The 21,557-nt window shown below is 37.4% G+C and overlaps 1 protein-coding gene across 9 annotated transcripts in view; it reads right to left on the bottom strand.

The window, feature by feature from the left end:
- Window positions 1-21,557, bottom strand: part of PTPRM (protein tyrosine phosphatase receptor type M) — a 691,593-nt gene that overhangs the window by 421,157 nt on the left and 248,879 nt on the right. For all 9 annotated transcript variants that reach the window (XM_054018880.1, XM_054018881.1, XM_054018883.1 and 6 more), the window contains exons 3-5: window positions 15,325-15,596; window positions 6,917-6,995; window positions 1,655-1,770 (exon numbers count right to left, since the gene is read on the bottom strand). In XM_054018880.1, the coding sequence (XP_053874855.1) occupies window positions 1,655-1,770; window positions 6,917-6,995; window positions 15,325-15,596 (467 nt within the window). The remainder of the gene's footprint in view (window positions 1-1,654; window positions 1,771-6,916; window positions 6,996-15,324; window positions 15,597-21,557) is intronic.

The raw sequence follows: 21,557 nt of genomic DNA, 5'->3' as shown, positions 1-21,557 counted from the left end.
TGCCCAAATAAATTTGTTAGTCTCTATGGTGCCACAAGGACGCCTCGTTGTTTCTGCTGATACAGACTAACACGGCTACCACTCTGAAACCTGTCTGCAGACGGAGGTCGACATTATTGCATCAGTTATAGTCGGGTAACTCTTTCAAACTTCTCACCACAACAAGAAGGGTTAGATTTATTTTTTTGTGTGTAATGCAAGCTGAGATTCTGAAGTAATCACATAGCTCTTGGGGCTGGGGTTCAAGCCCTAGAAGCACGAGTATTGTTCAGAAGGCAGAATCTCTGATCCACTCCGACAGAAATACAAAACCAATTAACTTGATACATATTCCCACAGAATTAAAAGGGTTTCTGCCACAGAATTAGTGTCAAGGGACGCTGCCTCTAGTTTGGATTTTGCTCCTTTTGGGCTTGAGTCAACACCCACTCAAGTCAATGAAAAGGCTGCCCCCTCCACTGGTTTCTCTGGGTATCAGATCAGGCTTTTTGTGGGTATAGTGGATGATTAGCCATTTACTCACAAGTAAAACCTCTTCCAAGGAGATTGTTTTACCTTTTTTACCACATCCCACACATTTTAAATGTTTCTGACATCCCTACACACTTGGTGCAGTTCATAAATTAAAGATACACAACATAAAGGGCCTGAAATTGTTTGGTGACAACCCCCCCAAAAAAACAAAGTTTATCTCTCTCCCCTCCATCGATTATAACTTTAATTTTCCCTACCCCATCTTGCAATTTTATCTGATTATCTCAGACACAGTCTTTTCCCTCTAGCACTCAAGTTCTCAGAGTGTCACTGTTGCCATTATGACTTCAGGTAACTTAGATTTTTGGTGTTTCCCCACTTCAAAGTTCAAATCCAGACTGATGTGTGAAGCAGAAAAGGGAAAATTCTGGAGGTATGGCATCATGCGGACAGCTAGCTTCAGAATACCCAGTGGGAGAGAAAGGGATCAAGCGTAGAACACTTTTGTTTGATGTAGGTTTATACATACAAATAGAGAAGGCTGGTTGGATTGAAAGCAAAGTTGGGAGAAAGTCCACAATTTAAGTCAAGATTGGATATCTTTCTAAAAGATACACTATAAATCAAACAGAAGTTATGGTCCTGATGAGGAGTTTACTGAGATGAGGTTCTATGGCCCATGATATGCAGACGGTCAGACTAAATAACCATAATGGTACTTTCAGGCCTTAAAATATATGAATCTATGCAAAGCAATTCTGTTTTAACATAGGGCATCCTCTATTGGATATAGGCAGCGCTATAGAGCATTCTGATTAATAGATGCACACCATCACCACCACTTACAGCTAGGTCAGTCACAGCAGCTGCTGACAAAAGGCACAGCTGTCACTATGGAAAAAGTGAGCATTTACCCTTAATTACCACACAGTGGTAACAGAGCTACCATCGTTTTTCTCATGCTATGTTCACCACTCATAATTGACGTATGAGGAAATATCAGATACTGCAAAAGAACAAATACCATGGAAAGGTTCAAATCCATTATCAAATCCATTAGGCTAGTCTTGATGAGATAGGAGATTAAGTTATTATTTCTCCTCTTGTGCCACTCCTTGGGAAGACAATCATACTTTCAAAAAAAATCTCATTGTACTGTGAAAGAAAATAAGTAAGTTACCTGTAACCACAGCCGGTCACCTGAATTCGTTTTACCATTGGCAGTGCACTGAAAAGTGGCAAACTGTCCAGCATTGACTTCCACACTCTGAAGACGCAGGAAATGGGGGGTTTTGGCTGATGGACGAGAAAAAAGGATAGAGTTATTAACACACAGTGTGACTGGGATGGACTCATACTAGTTTATTAAATATATACAGTATTAAAGTGTTCCAGTAATAAATTTACATTGGAGAAAAAAAAAAGTGCTAGCCAGTGTTTTATCTGATTCTAATTGTAGAAGATACTATAGACTGTTAAGTGAGCTTCGTTCCATTTTGCATGTATCTGGGATACAGCAAAAGAGAAGGGTGCTATCTTATTGTTCCTGCTGTGCAAATTATCTTAGCTCAGCGGCCCTCTTGTATTAACACTTCTATATTAATAAAGATTATACTGAAATCTAATTGATGTTTTGAACAAAAACATATTGGCTATTTCTACTAACAACTAGACAAGAACAGTAAAAAGTTAAATTATGTTGTCAAGGAAACTACTTTTTCCTTTTAACTAGATACAATGTGTGTAGATAATGCATTTTAGCATGATTGTTTGGTATGCTACAGTTCTAGCATAACATTTCCACCAAGAAGAGCTATATTCTTTAAAGACAGCTCTTCTGAAGAATATCGGAGGAAAACAAAACACAATAGCTGCTGCATGCTGATACTTATTTCCAGTTTAGGCTGGGAGAACACCCCCAATAACTGAAAAGCAATGTGTCTGTAAATACTCTTTCAGTAAGACATCTATACAAAGAAGAATTATCTCAATTTCACCTAACTAGGTACACGTAGTATATTGTTTTTTGTTTTTACTAGAAAAAGTCAATTGCACTGAAGAAAAAAAATATCAGAAATTAGAGATAGTATTCTCTCTGAGAAAGACAATAGTTCCAAACAATCCAGCTCCCAAAGAAATCAAGAGGAATCTTTCCATTGACTACTGTGGTAGCTGAACTAGGCCTAGAATACTGCTTTCAGTTATAGCCACCTCAGTACTTCACCAAACTGAAGAGACCTACCAGATGAACAACATTAAGGTGACTACTTAAAAAAAAAAAAAAAAAAAAAAAAAAACATTAAAAGAACTTTGTAGGCATAACTTGGGTAATCATAAGCATAACAGGGGATATAAGAAAGATCTATATTAATTCAAGAGGAACAATTGTTTAGATGTCAGCACAAGGAATTATACAATAATGGGGAGAAATTTTGGATGAATACTATGAAAAATGTCTGTGGAAAAAGCTATTAGACTTCATAATAGGGATTTGATCCTGCTCCCATTCTAGTCAATGGGAAAATTCCCATTGACTTCAGTGGTGCGGGATTCAAGTACTTGTCTCACAAGCAAGTGGTGGAACCTCGTCCCTTTAAAACCAGACTCAATAAAGAACCAGATAGGCACCACACTAGCAATGAGGGGACTAACGGGGCAGCTAGGCTCCACACTGGCAAGGAGAGAATTAAAGAGAGCCTTTAGACCCATTTGACCCTGGGCCATTAACTTGCAGCCAATGTCAGGCGTGGAGAAGGGAGTTCAAAGGAAAAGACGTAAGCCTAGTCTACATTGGATTTTCACATTGGTGTACAGTAATTATGCATTGCTCAGAGGTGAGAAAAATCCATGCCCGAGAGACATAGCTATCCCAACCTACCCCCAGTGTAGACAGCGCTAGTTTGACCGAAGAATTCTTGTGTCAGCCTAGCTACTGCCTCTGCTACTGCTAATAAGCAGAAGGCAGGTTTGTGAGGAAGCAGTCAGGAAAGGAAGCGCTGGGACATGCCTTTCTTGGCTGCTGCAGCCCAGCAAACCTGCCTGAAGGCAGAGAAGCAGTGGGGAGGCTAGGCTGCAACCAGGGCTTTCTACAGGGAGCAGAGTGCTGGGGGCCTCTTGGGGCTGTACCTCTCCCCATGCTCTCTGGGAACTGGGGCTCAGCACATCCCAGCCCTTCCTTCACTGATTGCCGTTCCATGGCAGAGTGCAAGCTGGAGAGTGCAGGGAGAGGCACTGTGCAGCTCTGACATCCAGGCTGCAACCCTCCTCCTCTCTACTGCCTTGCCCACAGCCTCTTATCTCCTGTGTGCAGGCAGGCCTGCTGGGTGGCAGCCTCAGAAAGAAGTGCTGGGATAGGCTGAGCACCAACCACAGGCAGGTTTGTGAGGTTGCAGCCAGGGAAATCTCAATACTTCCTTCCCGACCTGCAGCCTTGTAAATCTGCATGCAGCTGGGGCCTGTCTCATAAAAAGTTGTTAGTAAGCGGCCTACCATTGCCAATATCTGAATCCCATTAACACTGGGCAAATATTCCCAGCAAAATGTTGCCACTAACCAGAAGTTGCTAGTATCAGGATTGCTAATAAGCAGAATTTGCTGTGTATTAAGTCTACAGAGTTACCTTTTCCAAACAAACTTGTGATCTCCTCAAAGAATGAAATCAGGTTTGTTTGACAAGAGTTATTTTCCATAAAACAACATTGACTGGCATTAAATTATTATCCTGTCATTTAATTCTTTATTATTGGAATTTTATACCAGCTTTTCCATTATTTTGACCAGGATTGATGTCAGGCTAAGTGGCCGGTAGTTTCTCTGTGACTGACTGCAAGTATAGGGAGATTGATAGGTGGAGTCATGTGTGTCAGAGGCAACCAGGACCAGAAAAGCACTGATCAGTGTGGTTCTGGGAAGAAGCGGAGAGAGAGAGAGAGAGAGCTTCTTTTGGGCAGAGGGCTGTGGCCAGAGATTATCTTAGCCAGCTCGTTTAGGAGTCTTGGGTGCTAGTTACTGGGACCTGCTGATTTAAAATATTTATCCCTAATAGCTGTTGTTTAACATTCTTCTTGGTTACTAATTGACTGGAAAGTATTTTATTGTCCTCATGTGATACCAGTACATCATCCTGCTTCTTTCCAAATACAGAACAGATCTATTTTTGAATACTTCTGCCTTTTTCTGCCCCATTAACAATTTTATCATCTCAAATAGTAATGGGCTTATCCCATTACTAGGGCTTCATTTATTCCTAATATATACCTCTACCCCAATATAACGCTGTCCTCGGGAGCCAAAAAATCTTACCGCATTATAGGTGAAACCGTGTTATATCGAAGTTGCTTTGATCTGCCGGAGTGCGCAGCCCCGCCCCCCCGGAGCACTGCTTTACCACGTTATCTCCAAATTCGTGTTATATCGGGTAACGTTATATCAGGGTAGAGGTGTACTTAAAAACCTCCTCCTTTTTCTCCATAACCCTGTTAGAAAATGGATTTTTTCCTCTGTTGTCTTTAGCCTTCCTTCTCAACTTTCTACCCACCATAACTTTATATTTATATTGATTGCTATTTAATTTCCTCTTTTTTCTGGTTTGTGATATATTGCTTGAATTTCTAATTGCTGCCTTCCTTTCATCATTGAACCAGGATGGGTTTTTTGCTAAAGCTGTCCTCTTATTGATTGGAGAATCACAGCTTTTTGGCTATCTAATACAAATCCTTAAAAAACTCCAATTTTCATTCATATTTTTCTGCGTATATTTTTCCACTCAATCCATTTCACTCAATTTTCCTCAGCTTTGGGAAATTACTCCCTTTGAAGCATCAAATATATACATATTTACTGATTGGGACTGTCCTCTGTTTGCCCACATAAAATGCAATCAGGTCATGATCTACATGACTACCTATTAACTATATTTCCACCTCTAACTTCTATCATTCTCCTTTTTTTGTTTAAAAATTTTAAGATAATTACTCTGAGTTTATTTATTTTGGCAGCAACATTGTAAAACTTGGTATAGTTTATGAATAGCATTATGTGTTTTGCAAAAAATTTACACACTAACAATTCTAACACAGTATTTTTAACTTTCTAGTATACACCATAATGGTTTCGATGTTTATAATGAATTCTTCATAGCCTAAATTAATTACTTTACTAAAGAATTGTTTCATTAAAGTAATTAAGTTTCAACACGAGTTTCATTGGTTATGCTAGTACATGGGGCACTGGGCGGGGGGTGTATTCTGCTCTCTGCTTTAATAAGAAGTACATGCATGCTTTGAGGATTGATCACTATAAACACACAGATCAAAACTCAAATATTTTGCAGGCAAAATTATTAACATGACAAAATATTACTTAGCCTATTTGAATTACAGATACAAATTCAAAATGCAATTTAAGCACAAATACTGTACAAGCAGCTTGAGAACCTTCTACGTTTATTACAACTAAGTGAATCAGAAATAAGAGAGCTGCTGATTCTGTATAGCCATCTCCACATTTCAAGATGTTTCTAGGTCTTCCTGCCACTAAACACTAAAACCATTTTTATGAGGCACTCCAATATTCAACAATAAACTACAGTTTATTTTAAATGACACAATGCCTGTTTACAAACCATTAGGAATACTTGCAGGGATAGTATTTGCCAATTACATGCAGTCCCCCACCCTATCAACCTTATGCACAATAATAGGTTACAATCTTCAGTTCAGAAGATTAAATATTAATACATTTTTATTAGTTGAATTTAATAAGCTTTAACAATTCTAAATAATTTTATTTTACTTGGGCAGTTTGTTGAAAGCCATGACAAATTGCTACATATAAAGCATTTTATTTCTAATACTCTTACAGTGCCACTTTTCTTTAAACACTTACGTAAAAGTATGGACTATAAACCTGTAAGCTGGTGGAAAATATTATAGGAAACGCATTTTAAACAAATAAAAATGTGCAGAACTTTAAGCTATGGACCCAAATAACAGTGCTGTGGAAAGTATATTATGTAGTGTTGCATAACATAGCAACAGACACATAGCCAGTTAAATGTTCTGGTTGAAAAGGTCTAAAGGAAATCACACGTGTTTAGTTCTTTGCTACTTTACCTGCAGCCTCAATCTGTGATCTTTGATGAGTGGGATTGGCATGGGTCAGCGTTATTATTATTTGTACTGGAGTAGCAGATAGAGGCCCCAATCAGCGATTGAGAGTCCCATCATGTTAGGCACTGTACAAAACTTGACTAAGCAATCATCTGTACAGCTATAATGTGCAGCACCTTAATGCTTACAATGGTTGCTCGATAGTCAACAAATTTTTGTAACACTGGAATTGTTATTGACATTTCCTGTTTCCTTTGCTTTAGACATATATTGGAATAATGTCTCAAATACATTTTAGAAAGACTGTTACAAAATTACACATATGCACTTACTGCACGGATGTCCTAAAACCTTCACCTCATCAATAGCCAGGTATCCTTGATGACCTGAAGTGACCACTTCAAAAATAACCTGAGAAGTGAAGAGAGAACTCTGTAATTACACAGTGGAAATAAAGTCTCTTACATCCATTAAATTACTATGGTAAAATAAGACAACTAAGTATGTATTTAAATTGTATGTTGAGACCTCATAACAAAGCCAAGAATGCATCTTTCAAATAATTTAGGACTAGAACATAAACCCCATTTTCACAATGTTACTCCCCACTGGGTTAAACACACTAAAGAGACTCCAAAAGCTATTGGATCTACAAGGCAGTCAGATTAACTTTTCATTTTCTGCCTTTTATATTGCAAACCTGTTTCTATTTAATACATGACAATTACACGGTATAGCCACATTTCTGTAGTGAACTGTATCAGACATATGCATGGCTATTTTCATGAGTGCATTAGACATGCTCTTAATCTTCCACCTACTGTACTACGTTAAGTAAAGCAGATCTATTGGCTACAGTTTGTTTGATGGCTATAAATAGGTCACAAGATAAATGGACTGCTCTTGTCAGCTGAATTAAGAGCATTCAAAAGTAAACGTCTCCAAACTTTGGCAGCCCTTGCTTTGAACAACTCAAGTCTGTTTATGCGGAACAGGAAAAAAATATGCCAATGGCATTAATGGGTACTTTTTCAAAGTAATACACAGGAGATGCATGCTCAAATCCTGCTATTTTTTAATCCTGTTTTTCTTTGGAAATTTATCCCTAATTGTTTTTCTCTACTGTGCTCAAGAAACATACACAAAAAAGTTTGGAAGACATTTCACAGGTACACTCTATATTTGACCTTGGAGAAGTTGCATAAAGACACAAGTGTACCATGTTCCTTTGCTGCAATGGTTTAAATGACAAGAGTCCAATACAGAATGCAATATGTCACAATGACAATATGGAGCTAGTATAATATTAAAACAAGATAATGGGTTTTCTGCTGTTGAATAAACACTATAAAATCAAGGATCATGAATTTAAAATAAAATCTTGAGGTGACAGTATTCTTCATCATTCTTTGTCCTCACAATAGATACATGAATTGGTTTGTCCCATCTTAAAAAAACCCAGCTTTAGTCGCAACTCCCAGTAAAAGTTTCACTCCACCTTCTTTCTGCCCTTAATCTCTATACTAACTGAATGAATAGCAGCCTTAAACTCCTCTCATATAATTCCATTTGGGACCCCCAGTCCACAAATGTGGCTTCTTTTCCCTACACTCCACTAAACAACTCTCACCAAGGTCCCTAATGAACTCTTCCTAGACAAATATAAGGACTTTTATTCCATCCTCTTCCTTCGTGACCCGCTAGCTTCCTTTGACACTGTTGACCATACTCCTCTTCTTGAAATCCTGTCAACTCTGGGCTTTCTTGGCTCTGCCCTCTCCTACCTCTGTAACTGCTCCTTTGGTGTCTTGTTCACTTGGTGCTCCTGCTACTTCTCCCTCTTTTTGATGGGGGTCTCATTGGGCAGAGGTCCATCATCTTTATAACAAATCTACCTCTGGACACTGAACCAGTCTCCTTCTGTCCAAACTAAAATCTCAGCATGTTCTTCTGAATTCTCCTTGTGGGTCCAAACAACAACAACAACTTACCATGGCCAAAAGAGAAAGACTGACAGTTTAAAACTCCATAAAACAATTTTTGCTAAAAAAAAAATATATGTAAGAATATTCTTCAGTTACAGCTAATGATCCTTAATATCCAATTCTAAACGAAGGCCAAATTCTGCCCTCACTTATACCTCACACAATTCCATTTGATAAAGTGACCAGAGACGTACTCCATTTATAACAGACCAGAGACGTACTGAGTGATCTAAAATATTCTACCATACTCCCAGATAACATACCATAAAGGTCCCATTATATATAATGAAAAAAGCAGTGTTGGACTCTCTGATGAACTACAGTTATTGTCACACAGGCTTTAGGTTTCAATCAATAGTAGTACTAGTTGAAATACATTGGACCAGATCACGCTCCCATTGAAGTCAATGGCCAGACTGCTGCCATCTTAAATAGAAACAGCACTGAGTCCTTTTTGACACATAATACGCATGTCAGTGAAGTGAAAGATACCACAACCAGCAGTGACATACCTCAGCCGAAAAGGCATCACTGACATGCCTTTCACTTTATTCAAAGACATGACACGTGCTACAAAAAGCTTCAAATCCCTCTCACAGTATAATTTTCATCTGTTCATAGTGTTCTAAAATAATATTAGCATGTGCATCAGTAACTAGTATTCCCTTATACGCTGATTAAAGGTTTAAGATTATGGGCCAAAATTCTCTGGTGTAAATGAAGACGGCTCCATTTTTGCCCATTTACACCAGCAGGATATTTGACCCTACGTAGATCACACATTTTTAAAATTACTAATACACATCTACTAGTACACAAGAGTATAAAACTCATTATTGAGTTTATAAATCCCAAGTCACACTGAGTTTTAAACAATAAATACTCCACTTCCACAAGTAAACATGCTGGTTGTCCATGTATACTCGAGTTAAAGACCAGATTTTTAAAAACATTACAAGCATAGGCTCAGTGTGATCGCACTTGCAAATAGATTATTGTACATCAAAGAACTGGTAAGGGATATAAGTAGCTGTCTGTGTGTGAAAACACCCTCTTTGTGCAGACAATCACAGTAGCTGCATGAACAAAAGTACATGCAGAAATGCACATGTATGCTTGCAGGTTTGTCCTAAATGCCTATTGTCATGAAAACATGACTCTAAATGTAAATAGGTAAGTTAGCTAACAGATGTATAAACATTTGCCTCCCTATATAATACCCATCATATGAGCTGAGGAACTATTCACTTCAGGTAGCAGAGTGTAAAGACAGTTATATGATCAAACCATAATGTAACTTGGAGTCAAACAGCAGCCCTTTAGAGGTTTCCAGTTTCACGTGCCAAGGGTTATGCCAATCAAAGTACATAAGTGTTCTTAGGGGGTCATTTTGTGAAGGAGCTACTGAAAGGCCATAGCTTACTCCACAGAGTTATGCATGTGCATTTGATGGTGAATGCCTTCATTAGATGACAAGGTTTAAACACAATAGGTCAGATTCTGATCTCAGTTACACTGGTGGAAATTTACAGTGACTTCTGGGGAGTTATTTCATATTTACAACAGTGTAACTGAGATTAGAATTTGGCCCAGTATTCAAATTGTGTATCTAAGAAGTTTGCAGTTACTGGCAGCTGACACTTAAATGCTGCTTTATATGCTTAAGTGAAAATCTGAATGCAGAATGGAAACAGGATGGTAATTGTAGGGGAATTTTAATTTTACATCCCAGGACAGGTAACTGCTTCCTTTGTATGCAGCACATCCTCACCCCTCCCCTATGCTTTCTACTATACTTGTCCTCCCCTAATAGCTCCCTATTTTTACACCATTATTAATTATTTCTGAATTTTTATCACCCTCATTAAAAAAAAACATGAAAGACTATAACTCCTTCATCCTGTATTTCTTGTGAAACCCATGTACAGTTTTTTTCATCATTTTCCACTTGAGTTGCCTGGTCTGAAGAATGTAAACATTTTCACTCTAGACTCTCAACTTTGCATTTCATCACAGCTGACACAACATCTGAAGACAATACATGAGGCACATTAGTCAAAATAAAACAACATTCTAGCACAGCAATCTGCACTAAACAGGATAGTCCTTTGTTTCTTTGGAAATTATTTTGCTGCCTTATCAGTTCGGAAACAACTGGTTAAAACACTGATTTCATTTGCTCATGAAACACTATGCTGAATGTCTGGCTGAGAGATGTTTTACATCAGGCTATTCCTCAGATGCCTGCCAAACAGGAAATAGTGAAGCGGTTTAACATCACACCGTCCCTGATCCTGCCTGCTTCAGTGAAGAGCAAAATTAACTTTTCATTTCTGCCACTTCTCCTTCTATATGTGAACAAAGAAAGGGAGTTTGCTTATCATAATGCTTACTAGTGAAAATGTGCTGTTGGAGATAACTTGCCAGTTCCAAAGAACAAAAGGAATAAGTAATTTTTACCTCTAATGCATGACCTCACTTAGTAAATTCTTGCCTTTATTGTTGCAAAAAAATTACAAAACTTTTAGTCGACAGGTGGACTGTACCTCATTATAAACACTTCGCAATTCACATAATTTAAAAATATCTATTTGAAAAAGAGAAGGAAATTAAGTATATTCAGAAGTCTACTTAATGTAAGGATACAGAAGAAGTAGAAAAAAAAACATCAATAATCCTGCGGGATTCCTGTTAGCTTTACATCCCAGGGCAGGTATTGGTTTCTTTGTTTACAGCACATCCACACCCCTCCCCTATGTATATACTATACTCCTCTCCCCATAGCTCTCTTCTTTGGCTGTATTTTACACTATCACTCTCCCCATCTAAGATCATCCTGCTTCCAAATTTGAACATAAAGTAGCATTTAAGTGCCTACCGCCAACCTGAGCAATCCAAAGGAGGATGTCTTTCCAGGCCAAACATTGAAAATGGGGCTTATAATATTTAAAACTAGTGAAATGAATTGTATTTATGCAGGTTATTTTGTCCTATTTCTCTGACAACTGCCCAGCAACTCTGATTCTAAGGGTAGGTCAGAACTGATGGCAGACTCTTACTGATAGGACTTGGGTCAAATGTCTGCTTACTGTTGGACATGTAACTAAGTTTAAAACAAAGCAATTTTTAAAACTTGGACGACCCAGCCAGAGGTGCATCTTTTTCAAAATTTCTAGTAATAAACAACACAATTTAACAAGTGTATTTTTGTTTTTTTAAGCCCTTGGGAACTTAGGGCAATGCTTAAAATTTTTGTCAGTTATAACATTTCTTTCTAGTTTTAAATGTATTAAGCCCAACTGATGCCACATATAAGCCACATGTGAACGTGAGTGTGACATTTACTGTACAAGAAACTTCACTCTTTGTCCTTCCTGATAAACTATAACTTACAGGGTCTAAACCAAATTCCCAAGCACCAAGAACAGTACATTCAGGTAATGACGTGAATGACAATTTCAGCCAGTTTTGAAGAGACAGGATGGATCTAGCAGCAAAGAGTCCTGTGGCACCTTATAGACTAACAGACGTATTGGAGCATGAGCTTTCGTGGGTGAATACCCACTTTGTCAGATGCATGTAGTGGAAATTTCCAGAGGCAGGTATAAATATGCAAGCAAGAGAGAGTGAGGCTAGAGATAACAAGGTTAGTTCAATCAGGGACGATGAGTCCCTCTTCTAGCAGTTGAGGTGTGAACACCAAGGGAGGAGAAACTGCTTTTGTAGTTGGCTAGCCATTCACAGTCTTTGTTTAACCCTGAGCTGATGGTGTCAAATTTGCAGATGAACTGAAGCTCGGCAGTTTCTCTTTGAAGTCTGGTCCTGAAGTTCTTTTGCTGCAGGATGGCTACCTTTAAATCTGCTATAGTGTGTCCAGGGAAATTGAAGTGTTCTCCTACAGGTTTTTGTATATTGCCATTCCTAATATCTGATTTGTGTCCATTTATCCTTTTACGTAGGGACTGTCCAGTTTGGCCGATGTACATAGCAGAGGGGCACTGCTGGCATATGATGGCGTATATTACATTGGTGGACGTGCAAGTGAATGAACCGGTGATGGCTTGGCTGATCTGGCTATCTACACCAGCGACACCATCATAGGACCTAACCAGATCAGCCACACCATCAATAGAAGGAACGTTCTGTGAACATGCACAAACAATGTAATTGTATAAGTTTTTGACTGTAGAGGTAACTTGTGTCAATGAAACTCTGTAGCATAGACAAAGCCTTAACAGTATGCCTAACTGACTATTTGCAACGTTAGCTGAGAAACTCACCAACCTGAACTCAGCTGGGGGATATTGTATCTCACAATCTATGGAGTTGTACAATTACTTATGCTTAAAAAATTAAAGCACATTTTAATACTGCACACTGGTCTGACAACATAAAATAACTATGAAATAACAGATTTTTCTCCTATTAAAGAGGTAGCAAGCAGGTCATATATACTTAAAGAACCCAGATATTTTATTCTGTTGCCCTCTGATGAAAACACACAGCCAATACTTCCTGACTGGTGCAGCTCTAAGTGAGGGGCAGGCTTCAAGTAGCAGCAATTTGAAGAATTAATTGAGGAATTAAATATATCTTAATCAGAATACTTAACAATTTAAGTTTAAATGACAAGTAATTAACCTATAATTAGCTTTGTTAGATGCCGGTTATCAAAGTGATTTATATATCTAGTACAGTAGTTTGCCATGTACGGTAAAACCTACACAAGTAATTACCTGGTACAAAGAAAATTTATATTGGATGAAAATGATTACTATGCTCAGAACCTGTACTTTTAAAGAGTCATTTCTAAATGGAAACCTGACATAAAAGGTGCCAATAACATGAATAACTATAGGAACACAATATAACAAAATGCTAATTATTAAATCTTTTAAATGCTTTGCCTGTGTTTATGTTAATAATATGCAGGATAAAACCACTTTAAATACCAAATAAATACTAAGGTGTTTGACTAGAATTGGATTTACTCCACAATAATCAGTCTTGCTTTTATTCAGTTAGCATTAGTGGGAGTTACTTGCCTACATTTTTCATGAATCATCAGGAAAATAGACTCAAAAATGTTTTTAAGAGATCTGCATTGTACAAATACTATTCCTTTAAAACACTATCATATAGCCTGTGTTAATATTTATGGCTTAATTTTGATTTATTTGTTGGTAGGTACACCGTGGGTATCCTATTAATGGATTGGAATTGTATAGCACTGTCATGTAGGCAGGTATCACTTCGATTATAAAAGCAAAAAAAACAAAACTATTGTTACATTACCTAGTCCATCCCTATACCAATGCAGGATGTTTTCCTGCAGTACTTATTTATTTGTACATTGTCCCATCATCTTTTATACATGCCAAGTAATGGGCTTCCATCACTATTGTTGCAAGACCACTGCACATTCTGCTATGGGTTTTTCCTGTCCCTGTTCTTTCTAGGAAATGGAGCAGAGACAAGATGGCTGATGCCTTGTGAGGAGTAATAAATGCTGCAGCATCTGGTGGGTCACTGGAAAAGACACCCAAGTCCTGGATAGGATGTGAAAACCCACTCCCAGGGATTTTGTGACAAAAGATGAATGGTTAAGGAGTTCATTAGAGGGGAAGCTTTAAAAGCAGTGGGACCAAGGTAGGCGTGACACCAAAGAGTACAGAAACAGCTGTGGAGATTGTAATTGTGATGGAGAAGCTGAGGAGACTATGACAGAGAGGATGCAACCAAAGAGACAGGAGATGGTGCAGCAATTGGGAACAGAGAAATAGATCCTTAGCTGGTGTAAATCAGAGTAACTGTTCAAGTCACTGGAGCTACATCAATTTGCAAAAGCTGAGGATCTTCCCCTGAGGCTGTGACTAAGCCTGAAAAGCCAAATTGCAGTTATCTAGGTGGCCTGAGCTACAGGCTTCTGTTCAACTGGTCCCAGTGGAGTGAAAAAAGCTATTTGGAAGTATCTTGATTCCTCGGACTTTAATTAGCTAAAATATATTAGTTGAAATTTGATGCAGATTGTATAGATAGGGAGAGCACATGAATGTCTTTTGAGATTGCCTGTATCTCTATCAACATGGCATTTTAGCATCATCCTAATGGTACAGAAATATTTTATTAGAAGTTTGTCAAAATCCCCTTTCCCCCCACATCCTTTTGGCATGTAGGGTATAGGGTGTACATGTGTGCGTTTGTGGAATCATGGTAAACTTTCCTACAGAGGGGTAGCATCTTAAGAAATGGCCAAGTTAAGCTCCTACTACTTCACCTTTAGGCTCTAATCAGAAGAATGCTGCTGTAATCGAGTTCTCTCAAACACTGAAATTACAAACTGAAATTGCAATTCAGGCCTGTGGACTCGGACACATCTGGTTCTAGAGCCACAATTGAGTGTTATCAATATAAAGCAAAACAAACAAGCCTAACACTGTAAAATCTTCTGTTACTAAATTCTAATATTCCTGATGTACAGGTAATGGGTAAAATCCTGGGCCATTGAAATCAATGTCAAATCATCCATTCTTAAATATTAAAATAAGCAAATATATATTTAGCATCAACTGCAGAAAAGATCAATTAAAACCAACTGACCAACATAACATACATTAGATTTTACTCACTAATTAGGCCATCTTAGCCTGTATTCAGTCTTGCCGATGACAAAAAGCAAGTTGTAAATTTAGGCTACAAATTCGTTCAATATGAGAAACATTTAACAACAATGTTTAACAACAAATAAAATGTACCTGATAGAAATTAGGCCAAAAGGTGCTAATTGCCAGTTCTGCTCTGTTCCAAGTGCCAGTAGCTGCTCCAGACATGTTCCAGATGGGGTTACCAAGCGGACCATTATTGACCTTCACATAAACATTCAGAGAACCAGGATTGGACCCACTCTTGCTTGAAACATAGTAATGGAAATCGATACAATGCGTGTCATTTTCTTTTAGGTGGGGTAGCAGGAGGTGAGCTCTTTGTTCAGCAAACCTCCCAGAGGTGTTCACCAACATGAAAGATCCTGCAAAATAAACAGCCAGAGTCTCAGAAACAGTTTTTGTCTGTTTACTGCCACCATCATCCCCTATTTAAATATGGAAAATAACAATTCTCCTCTATGTCTAATAATAGCATTGAGCATTTATACAAGGCCTTTCATTCAAGGATCTGAAGGACCTTTTCCAAGTGTAGTATGTATTGTAGAAGTATGGTAAGTATTATCTTCCTAATTTGACAGGTAGTGGCACAGAAAGGCTACAGGACTTGCCCAAGGCCACATGATGAGTCAACGGAAGTTAGGAATAGAATCCAGTGTCCCAGTCACTGCATCATTTGTGGGTCATGACTCCCATTGAAGTCAAGATGAATTATGCATGCACAAATGACGTGATGATCAGGCCCAAAGATCTCCTGAACCCCAGACCCCTATTCGAACCACCACACTTTTGTGACTGATGAAATTTCACCTTCATCGAGGTGACACTTCTGGCCTATCAAGACTGTAGAATGGAAAATATCAGACATGCTAATTAAGCTTTAAAAAAGTGGTTTGTGTTTGAATTTCTAAGTAAAAAACAAACAAGTAAATAACAGATCAGTAAAGTATATAGGTTGCACTCCTAAAGTGATTTAAACAGCATTCACATGATCTTAATCACCCTGCAGAAAGATTCTTCGTTTCATCAGTAATAAACTCATTCCACTGAAGCAAAAATTGGAAGAAAGGGATCGGTTTACTGATGAATAGATTTTTAAAAAAAGCTATAACCGCTGTAGAGCTCTTTGATTAGAATGATAAAAACGATTTTCCAGAAATTCGTATTTTTGTATACAACTAAAACTTAAACCCTGCATGGAGGCTTGTCTACCAATACTTATGTTATTATTCCAAGGATGGACTTCAAATATGATTGAATGAATAATCTGAGTAGAGGACAATCTGACAGAAGACCATTTAAGATAATTTAAGTTCCGTTATGTTCCCCCCAAACATGAAAATGAATGTCATTGAAACTATGAGGTGTAAATGGATGATCGAGTAATTTCACAAAAATAAACTAGGATTCATTTTGCCTAAGCAAATCAGGAGCCTAAATCACATCTTTAGAAACAATTTTAGGAATTTAGGAGCCTAATTTCCATTTATTTCAATGAGACAGACTCCTTAAGTAATCTTTTGAAAATGGGACTTAGCACACTTGGAAACTTTACCCTAGATCTTTCATGTATCTTACATAGATATGAAGATTAAAGACCCTGGTTTTCTAGCTGCGTTAAACTATTAAAGAAGCAAAAATCCTGAAATCATTTTCATCCTAGACAAAATAATCCAGTCTCCAAAGTTGATAAAAACTATAATAAGCTGTGATAATGAAGGATCTGAACTGATCATGTATTATGGATTCCTTGTAAACTATTATTGCATAATATGATCATGTAATAGTAAATACTTTTACACATTGGGCCAAGGCCTGTTTGCTTTATTAACATGAATGGAAGTCATTGGGATTTCTTGCCTGATTAAAGTGAGCAAAAATTTGGTCCATACCATCATTTCTAATTTAATTTAAATTTAAATTTCCCAGGATTCTGAATATTGACTGTCCATAATATTCATGGAGAAGCTTGTTTATTTGTTTCTGTTTCAGCAGAGGGAAAAAAATCCTAATGCTTTTCCATCAAAAATCTGTTTTTTGTGACTCACAGATTTCATTATATTGAATTCCTTTCATGTACACATCCAGGTATCTGAAGTATTTTTAGGCTATCCTGTGGCCTTAATAATCAATGCTGCAGGCGGGTGGGTGCATGCCAATGGCTAAGGAAGGAGAGGAACCCTGTGTCAGACACAGTAACAGGAAGAAATCTGCCTGCTCTGGACACAGGTAGAATGCCTCTGGACTCACTGTGGGAGTACACTGAGGGGCAGTGATTATTTTAGCTTCTGGACTAATAACATGTGTTCCTTCCCTCTGTCAGCTGGTGTGCAATAGAACAGTACCAACGTTCCAATCCTTGACTATGTCAGACCTGGTCTGTAATGAAAAAAACTTAGGTCAACCAAGCTATGTCGCTCACGGATGTAGCAGCAACTGTGCTGCTGTAGCGCTTGTAGCATACACACACCCTATCTATAGGAATACAAATTTCTTCAGTGCCTCGGTTCAGGAAGCACAATACCTGGGAACACAGTTGTCTTCTGCACAAAGGAGCAGAAGGGAGAAGGCTCCTGCCCTCATCTGAGCACAAAGGCAGGTGACCAGACACTGTTTAGCACTCAACCATTTTTATATTTATGTACCAAGATTTGTTTAGTATTATGGGTTTTTTATTTGTTTCTTTGCTTTTTTATGCATAACACAACATAATATGCACAAGTATCTTGATTTCAGCTCCTGTTCTTTGCTGACTGGCTGAAGTGCTGATGTGTAAAGAATTATGAGTAGGCAAGCATCTACAGAGGCAGGCTCTATTAATTTTTGATAACACATTTTCTCCATGTTGATAACATTGAAGGGAAGGGTTACAATAAAAAGTACGCCTCTCCCCCACAAATGGTCAATTACGAAAACAAAATGGCTACATTTGAAAACTGTGTGCTAGATTGTTGCTTAAAAATAGAGAGGAGGGCAAGATTTGTTTTCTTAGTATCTAGTGATTAATTTTCATTCTGTCAGAATCCAGGATACACAATATGCAGCTCAACTTATACTTGTGTATATTCCAAGTATTAGACTTTTAAATAAAAAAAAAATCTGGATATAATTTCTTTTAACCAGCAAAACAAATGTTTAAAGTGTTTATGGGGTGCGTTAACAAAGAACTGAGGAGGATCTGCACATTATTCTACCATTTGCAGTGTCAGAAAAATAATCCTTATTTTCTTAAATCATTTAAAAAGCTCATCCAAGCATTTCTGTGACAACATGGCACAGTTTTCTACATTCAAGTATTACGAATCATAAAACTCTTATATGACTACATTAGAATCACTTAGTTTTCCAAAGCTTGAATGGATGAGTTATATATTACTTGAAACACGTGGACAATCATTAGTGGACTAAGAAAAAAGAGACACTGTCAACCCATAGTGAAAATGACTTTTGAGACCCAACTTGTTGAAAGGAAACAAGCAAGCAATAAGGAACTTCCCAATAAACAGAAGAAATCTTATTGGTTCCATTTAGAAAAGGGATGTGATTCCCTTTATAAGAAAAGTGAATCTTCAATGAAAACTAAATTAAGTTATAGTATGACATTTAGATGAGCTGTTTTAGCTGCTTATCTAGAAAATATTTGGCAATTATTATTTTTTAACTCATGAGGCAAGAAGTAGCTGAGAGTAAAGTAAATTCAGCCTTTTAATATTTTGATTAAACTAATGGTTTCAGGAAATGAGATACAAGTGGTGTAATAGAGCCATGACAGGTAGCCTGCTTCAGAAAGGTCTTATGGGACTATTTGATTTCCCACCTCTGAAGGTATTAATGACCAACAACTTTGAAGGTGAAGCCATCTTTCTGTTCAAGGACCAGTATACACACTCACAGTGCAAACTTTTTATATAGATTCAAAGAGTTTAGGGACATGAAGATTGTCTAGTTTGACCTCCTGTACAACACAGGCCATTACATCTCATTCAGTTACCCCCTGTATTGAGCCAAACACCCTGTGTTTCACTAAAGCATATCTTGTTTTTGACTAAAACATATCTTCCAGAAAGGCACCCAGTCTTGATCTGGAGACATCTCTGCTAGATAAAAGAGACCTTTAGTACTTAATATTTTCTCCCCAGGAAAGTACACTAATCAAGTCACCTCTCAGTGTTGTTTTTGATAACCTAAACAGATTGAACTCTAGATCTCACACTGTAGGGCATTTTCTCCAGACCTCAAATCATTGTCATCTCGGTCTTCTTCACCCTTTCCAATTTTTCAACATCCTTTATAAAATGTGCAGACCACAACCGTACACAATATTCCCGTTTGTCTTGCCAATACTATATACAGCAGTAAAATCATCTCCCTACTCCTAATCACCACTCCCCCATTTATCCAACAATCACATTCACCCTTTTTGCCACAGCATCACAATAGGATTGTATGTCGAGTTGCTTGTCAACTATTACTGTAAATTTCTTTCAGAGCCAGGAAAACATCCCCCATTCTGTAGGTACGACCTTGTTCTTAGATATGTGACTTTGCATTTGGCAGTATTAAAATGCATTTTATTTGCATGGGCCCAGCAATCCAGATCACTTATCATCATTATTTACTATTCTGCCGATCTATGCGTCATCCACCAATGTTATCAGCAAAGATTTTACATTTGCTTCCAGATCACTGATGAAAATGTTGAACAACACTGGGCCTAGTACTAATGCCTGTGCAACCCCTTCCCCCGCTCCCTGAAACATCTCTATTTGATGATTCCCAATTGCCAACTACTTTTTGAGATCTGTCAGTTAGCCGGTCTTTATCTTTATTAAGATGTGCATTATTGTACAGTGCTAATTTTTCCATCAGCACCTTCTCTGATATGAAAAAGATCACCGTTGAAGGCTGCAAAATGACATAGGACAAGTTCAAAATCAGGGGTAAATAGAAGCAACTCCGTTGAAATCAGTGCAAGAACAACCATGGACAACGCATCCGAGTTTGGTCCTTAATAAGTATATCTAGTTAAATCTTGTATCTCCTGTGAGAATAATCTCATACTATTAAACTGGCAAGGTTTGGACAGAAAACATTAAATACATTTTTCTTAAAACATAGATGAAGTATATACAGGAAAGACAAATGCAAATTGAACCCATTAAAATATTTTCTATGAAGCTTTTGAAAACCTAATCAACTTATCTTCAAAGGTAAGTCATGTAGAAATTCTCTCTTTCTCTCTATCAACTTTTACTATTCTCATCTGTTACAATGATTGCTAAAATATTGCTCTGCCAGATGGTTATATAAATATTGTGTATGTGGATAAATTAGATAAATTAGTGGATAAACACACTGTTTTGACTGCAAAAGCAAACCAGTTTTGACTTTCTCAGCTACAAAGAATGAAAAATTATGGCATACTTTGCAAGAGAGATGGCATTTCAGCTCTACAGAAAGGTTTATCACATATTGTACAGTATACAGAAGATGCAATATGAGAACAGCACTGCATTAAATTAACTTGACTGCTCATCAGTATCATCCAGACAGAAACATGCATTATTAAGAAAAGATCACCTGTAAGAAAATATGAAATTTATTGGGTTACCCAAAGGAAAAATATAATACTCAATGTGCATTTTTAGTAGAAAAACATTGCAAATGTGCCAACAACTACAGAAGTTCTTGGTTTACAATAAATTTTTACTTAGATGTAATACTCATGTTTAAATATGAGGTTTATTATGGTAATTAAGTCAAAAAGTTTAAATGTGTGTTTCTAGTACAAGACACCTAAATCCATATTTAGACACCTATATGTAAATGAAAGTGGCCTGCTTTTCAGAGGAACTGAACACCAACAACTCTCACTGAAGCCAAAGCAGGAGCACTCAGCATCTGTGAAAAATCAGACTGCTTTTATTTAGGTGTACATAGAGTCACCCATGTATTTTGTTCATCTATAGTCAACATTTTGACTATAGAGTCTAAATAAATTAAATAATGGATGAATTAAAAAAAACCCAAAACATAAATCAGTGGTTCAACAATTGTTTTCAAAACATGCATATGCTTCAGCAGTAATTCAGCAAGTACTTGGTACTTCATTCAGCACTGAAAAGTTTAGTGTTTCATATGAAAACCATCAAAATATTACCTCCAAAAAGGTGAAAGATAAGAAAGAGAACAAAAACTAAAGAAAGAGCAAACAAAAGCATCTATTCTAGACACAAAACATCCCTGTAACTTTCATTATCATCAATGGAATTTTTAGGTGAGAAAAGTACCAAAGGAAGCAAAGACCCTGTCTGTAATCTTTATTT

The sequence above is a fragment of the Malaclemys terrapin genome, chromosome 2 (assembly GCF_027887155.1).
Source record: "Malaclemys terrapin pileata isolate rMalTer1 chromosome 2, rMalTer1.hap1, whole genome shotgun sequence".
In the NCBI taxonomy this organism is placed as follows: domain Eukaryota; kingdom Metazoa; phylum Chordata; order Testudines; family Emydidae; genus Malaclemys; species Malaclemys terrapin.
Note: the sequence above shows the minus strand (reverse complement) of the source record. Positions and strands in the feature narration are given on the sequence as shown.